At 37.7% G+C, this 17,363-nt stretch overlaps 1 protein-coding gene across 7 annotated transcripts in view; it reads right to left on the reverse strand.

Annotated features, from left to right (window-relative positions):
• Positions 1-17,363, reverse strand: part of ICE2 (interactor of little elongation complex ELL subunit 2) — a 63,122-nt gene that overhangs the window by 38,600 nt on the left and 7,159 nt on the right. For 4 of the 7 annotated variants that reach the window (XM_030814502.1, XM_030814500.1, XM_003267058.3 and 1 more), the window contains exons 4-5: positions 6,968-7,229; positions 5,512-5,631 (exon numbers count right to left, since the gene is read on the reverse strand). In XM_030814502.1, the coding sequence (XP_030670362.1) occupies positions 5,512-5,631; positions 6,968-7,229 (382 nt within the window). The remainder of the gene's footprint in view (positions 1-5,511; positions 5,632-6,967; positions 7,230-17,363) is intronic. The other 3 variants (XM_003267059.2, XM_030814503.1, XM_030814501.1) reach the window with 2 other exon arrangements.

The raw sequence follows: 17,363 nt of genomic DNA on the forward strand, positions 1-17,363 counted from the left end.
TAATTTCTATATATAAATTATACCTTAATAAAATTGTTTTAAAAATTAAATGTGGATTTAAAAGGGAGGCTTTAGTATTTAATGGCTATATGATGCTCTAACAATAAAAACACAGTACAATCTTTTAAAAAGTGTGGGGGAGAATGAGAAAAGCATAAGAAAAATACTTTCAATTGTTTTCAGTAATCGTATTGATCACTAGTATTAATATTGTTATTTTGAGGCTGTTGTGAGTGTAATGTGGGATAAAGCAAATGAGACATATGAGGTATTTTCCTTTAAATATCTATTTCCTAGTTCTATCCACTGAATTATTCTCAAAACAATGATCAACCCAGGAGCATCTGTAGTTCCCAGATTGTAGTCTTGAAATATCATTTCACACTAAAAGAAACAAGGGCTCTAGAAAATGGCTGATTCCAGGGCCAGGGCAGGAAATGAACAAAATGAGCCTCAAAGACTACCAGACTGACTGAAAAGCCAGTAGGAAGAGCCTCTCAGTGAGTTAATACTATTTGAGGCTTACAAAGGATAATAATCGTAGTGGACAGAAACATATATATATTTAACTCCATGAATTAATAATAACATTTTAAAAAAAGAAAACACACCAACATTGGAGAATAAGAAGGAACTAATTTTTTTAAAAGTGGTATTTAAAAGGAAAGAATCTAGTATTTATTCTGCTACATGGTAAGCTACATGAACTGGGAAACCAAATAGTAAGTAAGGGAAAGCATATCTTTTAAAAAGTATTCCAACGAATAAATGATGCAATCAGAATACTACAACTGTGCAAACCACAGTGAATGAATCCATCTAAGCAGTGAGCATTAATAGCTGGGGTGGTGAGGAAAATGTTAGTTAAAGGACACAAAATTTCAGTCAGGAGGAAAAAGTTCAAGAGATCAATTGTAAAACATGGTGATGATAGTTAATTACAGTGTATTGTGTTCTTGAAAACTGCTAAGAGTAGATTTTAAGTGTTCTCACAACAAAAAAATAGGTTTGTGAGGTAATGCATATGTCAATTAGCCCGGTTTGGCTTTTCCATAATGTATACATATTTTAAAAACATATAGTACAAAATAAATACAATTTTAACTTGTCAATATAAAAAGATAAAATTCAAAACAGAAAAAGAAGAAAAACTGCAACATACATAGCCCATAAAGTTTTTGTATTTGGAATATACAAAGAAATCTTACAGATCAATTAGAAAAAATGAACAGTCATTCTGCAAGAAAAAGTGAGCAGGAAGCATATGAAAACATGTGCTCTCTCTTGCCCCCCCCATATATCTATATATATATCTCTCTATATATCTATATAGAGAGATATATATATCTGAGATGTGGAGCAACAGAACTCTTAAACACTGCTGGTTAGAATGTAAATTGATATAACCTGGTATAGCCACTTTGGAAAACCATTTGCAAATCTACTCAAGTTGAAGATATGCATACTCTATGACCCAATAATTCCACTTCTAGGTATACAAACAGTCCCCAACTTATGAAGTTTCCACTAAATGATTTTTCAACTTTACGATGGTGCCAAACCACTGCAATTTTGTCGCAACGTACAGCATTCAATAAATTACAAGACACTCAATACTTTATTGTAAAATAGGCTTTGTGTTAGATGATTATGCCTAATTATAGGTAAATATAAGTATTGTGAGCGTATTTAGAGTAGGCTAAAATACACTATGATATTTGGTAGGTTAGGTGTACGCATCTTTAATTCACTACAGGTTTACTGAGATGTAACTCTATCGTAAGTCAAGAAGCATCTGTATATCCAACAGAAACGTGTGCATATGTGTACCAAAATAAATGTATGAGAATTTTCTTAAGAGTACTGCTTAGAATAGCTCCAAACTGGAAACAACCCAAGTTCTGATCAACAGGATAAATTGTAGTTTATTCATATAATGGAAAAATGGACAGAAATGAAAATGAATGAACTACAACTCACACAACCTAAGAATCTAAAAAGCACAATACTGAATGAAAGAAGGAAGGCCCAAAAGGATTCTGTTCACATAAAATTCAAAATCAAGCAAAAAGGGCCAAGCACGGCGGCTCATGCCTGTAACCCAGCACTTTGGGAGGCCGAGGCAGGTAGATCACCTGAGGTCAGGAGTTCGAGACCAGCCTGGCCAACACGGTGAAACCCTGTTTCTACTAAAAATACAAAAATTAGCTGGGCGTGGTGGCAGGAGCCTGTAATCCCAGGTACTTGGAAGGCGGAAGCAGAACAGCTTGAACCCTGGAGGCAGAGGTTGCAGTGGGCTGAGATCGTGCCATTGCACTCTAGCCTGGGCGACAAGAGCGAAGCTCCGTCTCTTAAAAAAAGAAAAAAAAATCCCCAAAAAATCAGGCAAAAGAGAAGTAGAACTGCCACCCTCCATACACATACAAAAAGCACAGAACTTATCACCACCAAAGCTGGGACACTGATTATTTATTCAAGTAAGGAGAATGTTATTTATTACACAGGAGGACTACACAGGGGGCTTCTGAATTACTGGCATTGTGTCATTTCTTGACCCGGGTAAGAGTTACATAGATGTTTACTATATAATTATCTGTCAAGCTGCACCTACTTTTTCTTTTGTTCTATATACTTTTCCATATGTACGTGACATTGCATATATAAAATTTTAAAACTAAAAGATCTCAGAAAAATATTAGTGAATCTTTGGGATGGGGATGTAAAATACAACTTAGAGAAAATGTGCTGCCACATCAATATGGAAAAAAACATGACAATGTTTATCATTTATCATTAGCTACCAAGTAATGTACTTTGTTAATAAAGTACAGTTTTATATTCACCTAAGAAATATTTACATTGAGCACCTGAGCACTTAAGCGTGCCAGACACTATTCTAGTCATTGGAAGACATGAGTGAACAAAACAGCACTTACAAAAAGGCACTGTTTTACAAAAACAGTGAGGGGAACGACAATAAGCAAAAATAAAACGTGGTAAAGGGAAAAGTGAGGGTCATACTACATTCCATAGAGAAATCAGGGACATCCTCATTGATAGGTGACATCTGAACAGACAGAGACCTAAAAGAATCAAGACACTACTACACGCAGAAATTCGGGGAACAGACTGAGAGAAAAATAGAAACCCCAAATGCCAAAGGACTTAAGGCAGGACTATGCTTGAAGTATTGAAGAAATGTAAAGGCCAGTCCACAGGTGGGAGCAGAATAACTGATAGGGCAATTTGTAGAAAGTGAGGATGGGGGATGGGAGGGAGGGGAGAGATCATGCAGGCCACTGTAGAACTTTGTAAAGACTCTTCCTAAGAAAGATGGGCTGTAATCCCAGCACTCTGAGAGGCTGATGCAGGAGGACTGTTTGAGGTCAGGAGTTTGAGACTAGCCTGGTTAACATAGTAGGCCCTGTATCTAAAAAAAATTAGGTGCAGTGGCATATGCCCATGTCCTTGCTATTCAGGAGGCTGAGGTGGGGAAGATCACTTGAACCCAGGAATTCCAGGCTGCAGTGAGCTAGGATTGTGCCACTGCACTCCAGCCTGGACTATGACTTATGTATTAAAAACATCATTCTGGACTTTTAAAAGGCACTATTAAAACAAGAATAGCTGCCAGCTCCTTTTCCACATAGAAAATTATGACATTCCCTTTGGATATATTTAGGTTCACAGAAAATAAAAATCAAATTTGTTTATTTAGAAGAACCATTCTTCTGGTTCATATTAACAACAAAATTCTTCCTTACAGTGTTTTTTTTTTTCCTTCCTTTTTCTGAGACAGGGTCACGTTCTGTCATCCAAGCTGGAGTGCAGCGGCACAATCAAGGCTCACTGCAGCCTCCACCTCCTGGGCTTAAGTGATCTTCCCACCTAAGCCTCCCAAGTAGCTGTGACTAGGACTACAGGCACATGCCACCATGCCAGCTAATTCTTTTTGTATAGATGGGATTTTATTATGTTGCCCAGGTTAGTTTCAAATTACTGGGCTCAATCTTTCTGCCTTGGCCTCCCAAAGTGCTGAAAAAATAGGTGTGAGCCACTGTGCCCAGCCTTTTTTTTTTTTTTAAAACAGTGAAAGTGTAATACTCCTGCTGTCCTTCAACTTAGAGTGCCTAGTTTTGTTTTTTTAAATTATGGTAAAATTTACCATCTTATCTCTTTTTAAGTGTAGAGTTCAATAGTGTTAAATATATTAACACTATTGTTTACAGTGACCAGATTTAAAGGCTTAAATTTAGACTGATATTTAAAAACTCTACTACAAATATATGTGTGTGTATATATATAGTTTAAGTAGTATACTTTATTTATTCATTTTTATTTATTATTTATTTTTATATTGAGTGAAGTATCCAAACATGAACTCAGAGTTCAAATTTATCATTTTGTGGCTGGTTACCACAAACATAATGAGCACAAGTTCACTTGACTGAGTTTTAAAGGGCCATTCAGACTTTTAGGGACCAGGATAACTCCTTAAACACTATTCTCTCACAAGTGAAATCAGTGGGTCAGTTCAAACTATTATGTGAGTAAAACGTAATGATACAATATGGTAGTTGGATCGTTAAGGAATATAAATATACAATTTTATTATTATTATTATAAATATAATATATTTATCATATATTATTTAAGTAGTATACTTTATTTATTCATTTTTTTTTTTTTGAGACAGGGTCTCGCTCTGTCACCTAGGCTGGAGTGCAATGGCATAATCTTAGCTCACTGCAAACCTCCACCTCCCGGGTTCAAGCGATTTTCCTGCCTCAGCCTCCTGAGTAGCTGGGATTACAAGCGCCCACCACCACGACTGGCTAATTTTGTTATTTTTAGTAGAGATAGGGTTTCACTATGCTGACCAGGCTGGTCTCAAACTCCTGACAGGTGATCCACCCACCTCGGACTCCCAAAGTGCTGGTATTAGAGGAGTGAGCCACCACACCTGGCCTGTTTAAGTAGTATACTTTAATTTTCTGGTAGGCTCAATGAGTGATGGTAGGGTACAAGCTGGGATGATACACAGGTCTTACTAATAAATTTGCATGAATGAGTGAAGTATCCAAACATGAACTCAGAGTTCAAATTTATCATTTTGTGGCTGGTTACCACAAACATAATGAGCACAAGTTCACTTGACTGAGTTTTAAAGGGCCATTCAGACTTTTAGGGACCAGGATAACTCCTTAAACACTATTCTCTCACAAGTGAAATCAGTGGGTCAGTTCAAACTATTATGTGAGTAAAATGTAATGATACAATATGGTAGTTGGATCGTTAAGGAATATAAATATACATAAAAATATACTATAATACACAATTTTGAGATGTTAGTTTTTCTACTATTTTAATGCATGATGAAGAAAAGACCTGTGGTTTTTAAATTGGTAACACTGACAGTTCCGAATGCTTTTGGTGGAATCATCACACATTTCAGAATGCTGCTATTGCCTATCACTTGGCAGTTTACACAAATGTTAGTTGTTCTTTTACCTCTGTGAAGAGACGGGCATCATCAGAAAGCATATTATAATCCTGTGCACATTTCTTTGCAGAATTCTGCAAAAACTTTAGGAACTCAGTAACTTCTTCGTTCACATGTTTTTTCATATCCTGATTTTTAAAAAAGTAGACATGTCTTGGGATAAAAAGTTTCATTAAAAAACAATCACATTCTTAATCATTGCTATAATAATTTGGACTTAAAAGAATAATTAAAGTATCAAATCCAAAGCAGAAATCAAAGAAGTCAGTAAAAATTATTATACAGTAATGATAAACTGCTATTAAAAACTCCACAAAATAGAAAAGCAAGTGACTAAGACTATACAATACATGCTCAGGAATTGAGAAGTTGATTTTATAAAATGCCGTAAAAAAATTTTTTTTTTTATTTTTTGAGATAGAGTCTCACTTTGTTGCCCAGACTGGAGTGCAGTGGCACGATTTCGGCTCACTGCAACCTCTGCCTCCCGAGTAGCTGGGGCTGGCTATATAGGCGCCCGCCACCTCACCTGCCTAATTTTTTGTATTTTTAGTAGAGATGGGGTTTCGCCATGTTGGCCAGGCTGGTCTTGAACTCCTGATCTCAGGTGATCTACCTGCCGCAGCTTCCCAAAGTGTTGGGATTACAGGCATGAGCCACCGCGCCTGGCCTCAATTTTTTTTTAAAAAGACATACATGCGAATAGAAAAATGAGCAAATAATATAAATAGGCAAGTTACCAAAGAAAAAATAAAAATGGCTTATACACGTATGGAAAATGCTTATTGTCATTAGTAATCATAAATTAAATTAATGTAAAGCAAGAGATCATTTTTCCCATTTTAAATTAAAGGCAAAAAAGGTAATGTCCAATATTAGTGAAGATAGTTTTTTCTTTTTTTTAATTTGATTTTGATTTTCTTTTACCTTACCCCTGTAGGATTAGATAGTTTTTTCAAAACCTGTCATACAACAGAGGTACAAACAAACTGGTTTAAACTTTTTGCAGAACAATGTATGCATGTGTAACTGCAGATCAAAGCTTTGAAAACATGCATAGGTTTTGATCTGGCAGTTTTATTTTTAAGAATTTATCTTATGGAAACTATCACTGATATGAACAAAGATTTTGCTACAAAGATGTTCAGCACAGCATCATTTATATAATTGAGAATTTGGAAATGTCTTCATTGAAGTAATTAAGCAATAATTTAAAATCGGTATGATCTACCTAAAATTCTACTGCTAGTACTTAAGATGAACTGGGGCGAGACATGCTCAGAAGTAGAGCAAAATGCTTGAACTATAATGGAACCAACAAAAGAATTAAAGCACCATTGCTCTGTCAATCGATCTCCTTAAATTTTCCATTTTAAAAGAGATGATGGGACCTAAAAACATAAATGTAAAAATATTTCCTAATTTTTATTATTTTTTCCTGAAACTGAAGAACAGAATACATACCAAGTACTGCAAGTAGTCATTTTTATTTATTCCAACAGCTTTGGAATTTGCAGGAATCTTTGCGTATTTAACCAACAAGTCCACATAACTCCTCTGCTCTCTCTGTGAGAAACGAGAGAAACGAGGATAAGGAACTCTTGGTTTTGGAAGAAGAACCATTCCAATTGTGGTTTTAACTTTTTCCTTTGCTTGAGTTGCTGAACTAACTGCCGGCTCATTTTCTACAGAACTTGCTGAGGCATTCAAATTTTCTCCTATACGTCTGGAAAACAAAATATAATTTACAAATATGTGCTTTTCACATGAAGATTACTATCATGGAACTTCATGATTCTCAATCACCAGGGAGAATATAGCGTGATTAACAGAGTAAACTCTGGATTATTATCTAACTCTGCCACCTGCATTTTGATGTTTAGCCATTTAATGTAGATTAAGTATTCTGTGGGATAGGATCACAATGCAAACTTACCTTCAATTACGTGATGGAGAGGAAGAGGCATATTTATTCAATTTAGAAGTTTTTTTCCCATTAATAAAGAGGGGAAAATCATTCTTGCCAATTCCGTATGCAGGTACTTTATGTTTACATTTTATTACAATTTGAGTTTTTAATACTTAAATTCATTACGAAGATTTATCAGTTATTATGGTGAATAAAAGCTACTAAGAACAGAATGTAAAGGAATCACAAATTTGAGATTAACAAAATTCATTGAGATTCTAAATGTTCTGATTTCCTCTGCTTATCTCAAAAATTAAGAAAATTCTAAGATTATGCACCATATTTTTTGAAAGCAATATTGGTTTTGGAAAAGTTGTACAATCCTCTATCACTCTGGTACATGGCTGAGTTCATGGAAATGACTTTATGCTTTTCATGGATGCCAAAGAAAAATCCTGGGATATCTTTAATGAAATGTACCAGAAGAGAAAGTAGTGAGTAGCTTCAGAACCTGTTACCATATTTGTTTATGGAATGTGTGAAGGTTGTTAGAATCACAATGGAGTCACCAATGTTTAAAAATCCATAATATCATGGAATACTATGCAGCCATAAAAAGGAATTAGATCATGTCCTTTGCAGGGGCACGAATGGAGCTGGAGGCCATTATCCTCAGCAAACTAACGCATGAACAGAAAACCAAACACCACATGTTCTCACTTATAAGTGGCAGCTGAAAAATGAGAACACATGGACACAGGGAAGGGAATACTCATGGACGTGTTGCGGGGCGGGGTTAGGGTAGGAGGACATTAGGACAAATAGCTAATGCATGCTGCGCTTAATACCTAGGTGATGGGTTGGTAAGTACAGCAAACAACCATGGCACACGTTTACCTACGTAACAAATCTGTGCATCCTGCACATGCACCCTGGAACGTAAAAAAAACAAAAAACAAAAAACACAAAAACCCTGATAATTAGAGCTAGTGAAGGCCATGAAGACAGAGTTCTCATGTTTGAATTCCTGCTAACAAAATACTTCTGCAAGGGTATTTGTTCAGGAACTGCTGGTCCTTGGATTGGTGTCACCTTGGTTATTCATCTTTCAGAGATCAAGTATAACTATTTCAAAACAATCAGACAATCCTGATTTTTTCCTTTAAAAATCTTTGTCCTCCTTTACCTCCCTGAATACGCACATAGTTTACTATGGCATACACACTCCCACTGCAATGCTTTACTCCCAAATAAATTTCTTTTATTTTAGAGAGTTTCTCTGTTAACTTAGATTCACAAATGCTACCCCTGCTTTTAAGAAGTCACCTTATCCAAATTAAGGTATATGAACACAACTTCCTTATCTTATTCATAATCCATCTCTATTTTTGCTATTCAGTTATTGTAATCTACATTTTAAATAAGAGGCTTTAGAAGTGCATCAAAAACTATACTTCCTTGGCCTGTACAACTGTAACTTCTACCACCGTAACTGTTCCTATAACCTGGCTCCAAATTACACAATAATCCACAGAGGAAGGGAAACTACAGAAAGATGGACATCTGCTGACTCATTCTTCATTCCTCCATTTGTTAATATTTATTAACTACCATGTGCCAGCCTATGCCAGGTACTGGAAATACAACACTAAGTACAGTACCATCTCCAATCTCCAGGACATTATAACCAAGTGCATTACACAAGTCAAAGAAGAAGAAAGAAAAGTAGATATGTACATCAACACAATCGGAATATGGAGAACTTAGGTTTCCAAAGTGAACATACCAAATAGGTGACTGAAGAGAATCCTAAGAACATAATGATCAGGGATTAAGGGAAAGAAAGAGAAGAGAAAATACCCATGGTTCTCAATCATGACAGTTTTAATGTCCCCAGGGCATTCTGGAAGCCTGTAGGTGTATTTGGATTGTCACAAAAGAAGGGGGATTAAAGGCATTCAGAAGGGGGGAATACTAAATGCCTGCAATATGCAGTACTATCCTGCACATTTTAACAGTCCCCTTCAGGCTTTCTCTTACCAGGTACAAATAAGTCTAGTCTGTTATTATCTCTTACCAGGTACAAATAAGTCTAGTCTGTTATTATTTATCCTAATGGTACATTTTATTTTTCCTATGATTATTTTATGGTATGCTTTATTTTCTCTTAAATACTTTAAATGAACTTAAATAAATGAACTATTCATTTTAACTGATGCATCTCACTACCTCATTATATCTCATAATGCAGTAGTCTCTATGAATTTAAATATTAAAAAATAAATTATTTCACACTTATAGGTATAGGATATACTTGTTTTTAAAAATTTTATCTATTAATTTTATTTTAAGCTAGTAAAGGAGGTATCTTATTTCTTATAAATACCTGTCATAAAAAGTGGGTAGGTATCAGTCTGATACGGCTGAGAACTACTAATTTAGATCTGCGTCTGGACAAAGGGTGAGTTACATTCCATCCAAAACTACTACTGATTAGTTTTAAATTAGCTTTATAATACTAGAATAAATATGGCAAAAATTCCAAAAGATGACAACAGTATTTTAGAAAATACATAGGTCCCCAAATAAAGCAAAAATATTTAAGACCACTCTCTCAGAGCTAAACAATGGATAAAAAACTACTCAAAGAGCTGATAAGGGAATGGGAGGAGAATTTTGGAAATTAAAATTAGGATGCTTAGGTTGGCTCTGAAAATAACACAGGTAAAAAAAGACATCGCTACTAAAGTTTCTCCAATAATTGTAAAAAAATAAGCATATTTTAGGTTAACAAAATGAACATTAACTGCTGATCTTGGGAGAAATGTATTACAGCAAATTGACTTCTCACTAGAAAACGTCTTGAGAGCTATTCAAACCTAACAGTATTGTGTCTGCACTCTTAACAATACTGCTTCACAGCTGTCTCTCTGAATACGAGAACATGTCTGTCCTTGTGCCACAAACTGGCAAATTTAATTAAGCTGCTGCAGCAACAAGATGCTGACTCAGATATGCCAGACTAGGAATGTCAAGAAATTCTAGCAGTTTAAATTGGCTACATTCAGCAAGGAATGAAATGGTAGCACATCAAGATCATTTCCTTGTGCAGTGCTGTCAAAATCTTCATCAGGGTGTAAACCAAAAGCATCTGACAGGGTTTCTCTATTCACGTATACAGCATTATATTTTATTTTGGTTGATGGTTTGAAGTTTTGCCCCTGCATTTTGTCAACTACCCATTCTCCTTTCTCAAAGTTGTTATGGAAAAAAAACAAACAAACAGGGCAGAATCCAAAACTTTAAGTTTCCTATACTTTAAATACTGGTTTGGTAGCTTGTTTAAAAGTAGCATTTGGAAATGGTGGTTCTAGTCTCCATTTCAAGTCTACTACTATCTTCTGAGTTTATTTTCCTAAATTAAATGTGTTAAAGCTTTATATATATATATTTCCATTTAAAGCTATTCCCCCCTTGTTTGCTTAAAACTCAGTTACGAATATCTGCAAACAGAAACTTTAATTAAAAAAAAAAAGGTAATTGTTTACAGTGGCTATTTATACATGAATGGCTCATGGCGCATTTTAATATCTTTTATTTTCTTGGGCGACTTTCCAAATATTCTATAATTTTTTTCATGCTTCAAAGAAAAGTAACACAATATTAACTTTTTATATAATTCATTTGTAAAAACACTATTCAAGTTGTTCTTTCATTTTACAAACACTTATGGAGCACAGAGAGCAAAAGGAAAATTTTTTTTATCTTGAAATTAACAGAATAAAAGGCCTTGTTTTTCAACAGGAAAATAGTTGTAAACAATAAAGCCTGAAATAATTGTAATAATTATTACAGTAATTAAGATTTATTACAGTAATTACTATAACAATGACTGTAATAATTCTTAATAAAACAAGGTTAGGAAAAAAGACTAGAAATATCATATCAATAACTTGTGTATTTTTTCTATAGTACAAGGTAAATTATACTAATAGATTATTTTGTGCTCTATAGAAATCTAAAGAAAATAAGGATATTCTAAGAAAAAAATATTTTAGGAGTTAGGTATGCCCAACTTCCAGCAAAATGCCTTTTTCCTTGTACAAAGCCAGGCTATAACACACACCTGGGATATCCTGAACAGAAGCGGACTTGAAAAGAACCGTAAAAATAAACTGGGCACACTGGTGTGCACCTACACTCCCATCTATTCAGGTGGCTGAGGCAGGAGGATCACCTGAGCCCCGGAATTTGAGTCTAGCCTGGGCAACATGGCAAGACACTAAAGTTAAAAATAAAATGAGAAGCAGTGGCAAGACGAAGATTAATACTAGAAATTTTTAGTGTAAAAAGAGAAAGGCTAAGACAAAAGTTCAAATAAGTTGTTTTTTTTTTTTTTAAATTTGCCATAAGGTCTCAAATTTTGAGATGGGGTCTTGCTCTGTTGTCCAGAAGTGCAGTGGTGTGTTCATGGCTCACTGTAGCCTTGACCTCTCAGGGTCAAGTGATCCTCCTACCTCAGTTTCCCAAGCAGCTGGGACCACACGTGCATGCCACCACACCAGCTAATTTTTAAATTATGTGTAGAGACAAGGTCTTGCTATGTTGCCCGGGCTGGTCTTGAACTCCTGGGCTCAAGTGATCCTCTCGCCCCTAGACTCCCAAAGTGTTGTTATTATAGGCATGAGCTACTGTGCCCAGCCGAGATTATTTGAGTGTGTATGTGTGTGTAAGAGAGCGAGAGAGAGACAGAGACAGAGACAGACAGGGTCTTACTCTGTTGCCCAGGCTGGAGTGCAGTGGCGTGATCCTGGCTCATTGCAGCCTCAACCTCCCTGGACTCAGGTGATCCTCACCTCAGCCTCCCCAGTAGCTGAGACTGCAGGCACACAACCACCACACCTGGTATTTTTTGTATTTTTGTAGAGACAGGGTCTCACCATGTTGCTCAGGCTTGTCCTTGAACTCCTGGGCTCAAGTGATCCAGCTGCTCTGGCCTCCTAAAGGGCTGGTATTACAGGTGTGAGCCACCTACGCCTGACCTGAGATGATCCTTTTTTTTAAAGATAGACATATGTTCTCTAAATCCCAGGACAATAGGATTTATAAGCATTTTTTGACCCAAATAAACAATGACAATTCTTTAATTGGTAGTAAGTTTTAACAAATTAGTTATCCTCAAAAAACTGTACAAGTTGAATAACAAATAGTTTTTAAAAATATCCATAGATGTACATACATAAGGGAGTCTACTGCTTTAACTCTGTACATTTGACATCAGCACAGACATTATAATTATGCACTTTGGCAAGAGGAAAGTTGCTTCTAAAACTGCCTCTTTAAAACGTTTATTTTGAAAAATTTGTCTCTTTTTTTTGGAGACAGGATCTCACTCTGATGCCCAGGCAGGAATACAGTGGCACAATCACAACTCACTGGTCTCAAACTCCTGGGCTCAAGCGATCCTCGTGCCTCAGCCTCCTAAGTAAGACTATAGGTATGTGCCACTACACACAACAAATTATTTTTGGAGAGATGGGGTCTCAATTTGTTTCCCAGGCTGGTCTCAAACTCAGGCCTCAAGTCATCTTCCTGCCTTACCCTTGCAAAATGCTGGGATTACAGGTGTGAGCCACTGAGCCTGGACTAAAATTGTCTCTTTAATACAACTTCTGCTTGTTTTTATGTAAACTTATGCATTCATTTGATGGAATCAAAAGAGCACTTTTTTCTTTAATGCTTTTTAATGGCAATCTGGCAATATCTATCAAAATAAATATATATATGTACCCTCCACTGACAGGAGTTTATCCTACTTATACAAGCACATGTAAAAAGGATGCTCACTGTTCCTTTTTTTTTTTTTTTTTTGAGACGGAGTCTCGCTCTGTCACCCAGGATGGAGTGCAGTGGCGCGATCTCGGCTCACTGCAAGCTCCGCCTCCCGGGTTCACGCCATTCTCCTGCCTCAGCCTCTCCGAGTAGCTGGGACTACAGGCGCCCGCCACTACGCCCGGCTAATTTTTTTGTATTTTTAGTAGAGACGGGGTTTCACCGTGGTCTCGATCTCCTGACCTCGTGATCCGCCCGCCTTGGCCTCCCAAAGTGCTGGGATTACAAGCGTGAGCCACCGCGCCCGACCAATGCTCACTGTTTCTAACAGTAAAGGAATGGAAACAAGTTAAATATCAACAGAGGTCAATTTAAAAATTATATACACCCAACTATAGAATACAATACAGCTATAGGCTGTACTTGGTGGCTCATGCCTGTAATCCCAGCAAGTGGAGTAGGATGTGCAGTAAATGGAAAGTTTTTAGTCCTGTTTTTAAATCCATTCTGCCAATCCATCCTTTGATTGGGGAGTTTAATTAATTTACATTTAAGTTGATAGGGAAGGACTTACTATTACTATGTTTTCTGTATGTCTTACAGCTTTTTTGTTCCTCATTTCTTCCCAGTGAGCATATACAAGTCTTTAAAGAAGTCTAAGTATAAATGAGACAAGAGGTAAGAAAGTAATCAGGAGAGGGTGGAGCCAAGATGGCCGAATAGGAACAGCTCCAGTCTACAGCTCCCAGCCTGAGCGACACAGAAGACGGGTGATTTCTGCATTTCTGTTTGAGGTACCCGTTTCATCTCACTAGGGAGTGCCAAACAGTGGGTGCAGGACAGTCGGTGAAGCGCACTGTGCGCGAGCCAAAGCAGGGCGAAGCATTGCCTCACTCGGGAAGCGCAACGGGTAAGGGAGTTCCCTTTCCTAGTCAAAGAAAGGGGTAACAGACGGCACCTGGAAAATCGGGTCAGTCCCACCCTAATACTGCGCTTTTCCAACGGGCCTGGAAAACGGCACACTAGGAGATTGTGTCCCGCACCTGGCTCGGAGGGTCCTATGCCCACAGAGTCTCACTGATTGCTAGCACAGCAGTCTGAGATCAAACTGCAAGGCGGCAGCCAGGCTGGGGGAGGGGCGCCCGACATTGCCCAGGCTTGCTTAGGTAAACAAAGCAGCCAGGAAGCTCGAACTGGGTGGAGCCCACCACAGCTCAAGGAGGCCTGCCTGCCTCTGTAGGCTCCACCTCTGGGGGCAGGGCACAGACAAACAAAAATTCAGCAGGAATCTCTGCAGACTTAAATGTCCCTGTCTGACTGACAGCTTTGAAGAGAGTAGTGGTTCTCCCAGCACGCAGCTGGAGATCTGAGAACGGACAGACTGCCTCCTAAAGTGGGTCCCTCACCCCTGAGCAGCCTAACTGGGAGGCACCCCCAGTAGGGACAGACTGACACCTCACTCGGCCGGGTACTCCTCTGAGACAAAACTTCCAGAGGAACTATCAGACAGCTGAATTTGTGGTCTCACGAAAATCCGCTGTTCTGCAGCCACCGCTGCTGACACCCAGCCAAACAGGGTCTGGAGTGGACCTCTAGTAAACTCCAACAGACCTGCAGCTGAGGGTCCTGTCTGGTAGAAGGAAAACTAACAAACAGAAAGGACATCCACACCAAAAACCCATCTGTACATCACCATCATCAAAGACCAAAAGTAGATAAAACCACAAAGATGGGGAAAAAACAGAGCAGAAAAACTGGAAACTCTAAAAAGCAGAGCACCTCTCCTCCTCCAAAGGAACGCAGTTCCTCACCAGCAATGGAACAAAGCTGGATGGAGGATGACTTTGACGAGTTGAGAGAAGAAGGCTTCAGACGATCAAACTACTCTGAGATACAGGAGGAAATTCAAAACAATAGCAAAGAAGTTAGAAACTTTGAAAAAAAATTAGAAGAATGGATAACAAGAATAACCAATGGAGAGAAGGGCTTAAAGGAGCTGATGGAGCTGAAAGCCAAGTACCGAGAACTACGTGAAGATTGCAGAAGCCTTGGTAGCAGATGCGATCAACTGGAAGAAAGGGTATCGCTGATGGAAGATGAAATGAATGAAATGAAGCGAGAAGGGAAGTTTAGAGAAAAAAGAATAAAAAGAAATGAACAAAGCCTCCAAGAAATTTTGGACTATGTGAAAAGACCAAACCTACGTCTGATTGGTGTACCTGAAAATGATGGGGAGAATGGAACCAAGTTGGAAAACACTCTGCAAGGTATTATCCAAGAGAACTTCCCCAATCTAGCAAGGCAGGCCAACATTCAGATTCAGGAAATACAGAGAACGCCACAAAGATACTCCTTGAGAAGAGCAACTCCAAGACACATAATTGTCAGATTCACCAAAGTTGAAATGAAGGAAAAAATGTTAAGGGCAGCCAGAGAGAAAGGTCGGGTTACCCACAAAGGGAAGCCCATCAGACTAACAGCTGATCTCTCAACAGAAACTCTACAAGCCAGAAGAGAGTGGGGGCCGATATTCAACATTCTTAAAGAAAAGAATTTTCAACCCAGAATTTCATATCCAGCTAAACTAAGCTTCATAAGTGAAGGAGAAATAAAATACTTTACAGACAAGCAAACGCTGAGTGATTTTGTCACCACCAGGCCTGCCCTAAAAGAGCTCCTGAAGGAAGCACTAAACATGGAAAGGAACAACCTGTACCAGCCCCTGCAAAAACATGCCAAATTGTAAAGACCATTGAAGCTAGGAAGAAACTGCATCAACTAATGAGCAAAATAACCAACTAACATCATAGTGACAGGATCAGATTCACACATAACAATATTAACTTTAAATGTAAATGGGCTAGATGCTCCAATTAAAAGACACAGACTGCCAAACCGGATAAGGAGTCAGGACCCATCAGTGTGCTGTATTCAGGAAACCCATCTCACGTGCAGAGACACACACAGACTCAAAATAAAGGGATGGAGGAAGATCTATCAAGCAAATGGAAAACAAAAAAAGGCAGGAGTTGCAATCTTAGTCTCTGATAAAATAGACTTTAAACCAACAAAGATCAAAAGAGACAAAGAAGGCCATTACATAATGGTAAAGGGATCAATTCAACAAGAAGAGCTAACTATCCTAAATATATATGTACCCAACACAAGAGCACCCAGATTCATAAAGTAAGTCCTGAGTGACCTACAAAGGGACTTAAACTCCCACACAATAATAATGGGAGATTTTAACACCCCACTGTCAACATTAGACAGATCAACGAGACAGAAAGTTAACAAGGATATCCAGGAATTGAACTCAGCTCTGCACAAAGTGGACCTAATAGACATCTACAGAACTCTCCACCCCAAATCAACAGAATATACATTTTTTTCAGCACCACACCACACCTATTCCAAAACTGACCACATAGTTGGAAGTAAAGCTCTCCTCAGCAAATGTAAAAGAACAGAAATTATAACAAACTGTCTCTCAGACCACAGTGCAATCAAACTAGAACTCAGGATTAAGAAACTCACTCAAAACCAATCAACTACATGGAAACTGAACATTCTGCTCCTGAATGACTATTGGGTACATAATGAAATGAAGGCAGAAATAAAGATGTTCTTTGAAACCAACGAGAACAAAGACACAACATGCCAGAATCTCTGGGACACGTTCAAAGCAGTGTGTAGAGGGAAATTTATAGCACTAAATGCCCACAAGAGAAAGCAGGAAAGATCCAAAATTGACACCCTAACATCACAATTAAAAGAACTAGAAAAGCAAGAGCAAACACATTCAAAAGCTAGCAGAAGGCTAGAAATAACTAAAATCAGAGCAGAACTGAAGGAAACAGAGACACAAAAAACCCTTCAAAAAATTAATGAATCCAGGAGCTGGCTTTTGAAAAGATCAAGAAAATTGATAGACCACTAGCAAGACTAATAAAGAAGAAAAGAGAGAAGAATCAAAAGATGCAATAAAAAATGAAAAAGGGGATATCACCACCGATCCCACAGAAATACAAACTACCATCAGAGAATACTACAAACACCTCTATGCAAATAAACTAGAAAATCTAGAAGAAATGGATAAATTCCTCGACAAATACACCC

This window comes from Nomascus leucogenys, chromosome 6 (assembly GCF_006542625.1).
Source record: "Nomascus leucogenys isolate Asia chromosome 6, Asia_NLE_v1, whole genome shotgun sequence".
NCBI classification, from domain to species: domain Eukaryota; kingdom Metazoa; phylum Chordata; class Mammalia; order Primates; family Hylobatidae; genus Nomascus; species Nomascus leucogenys.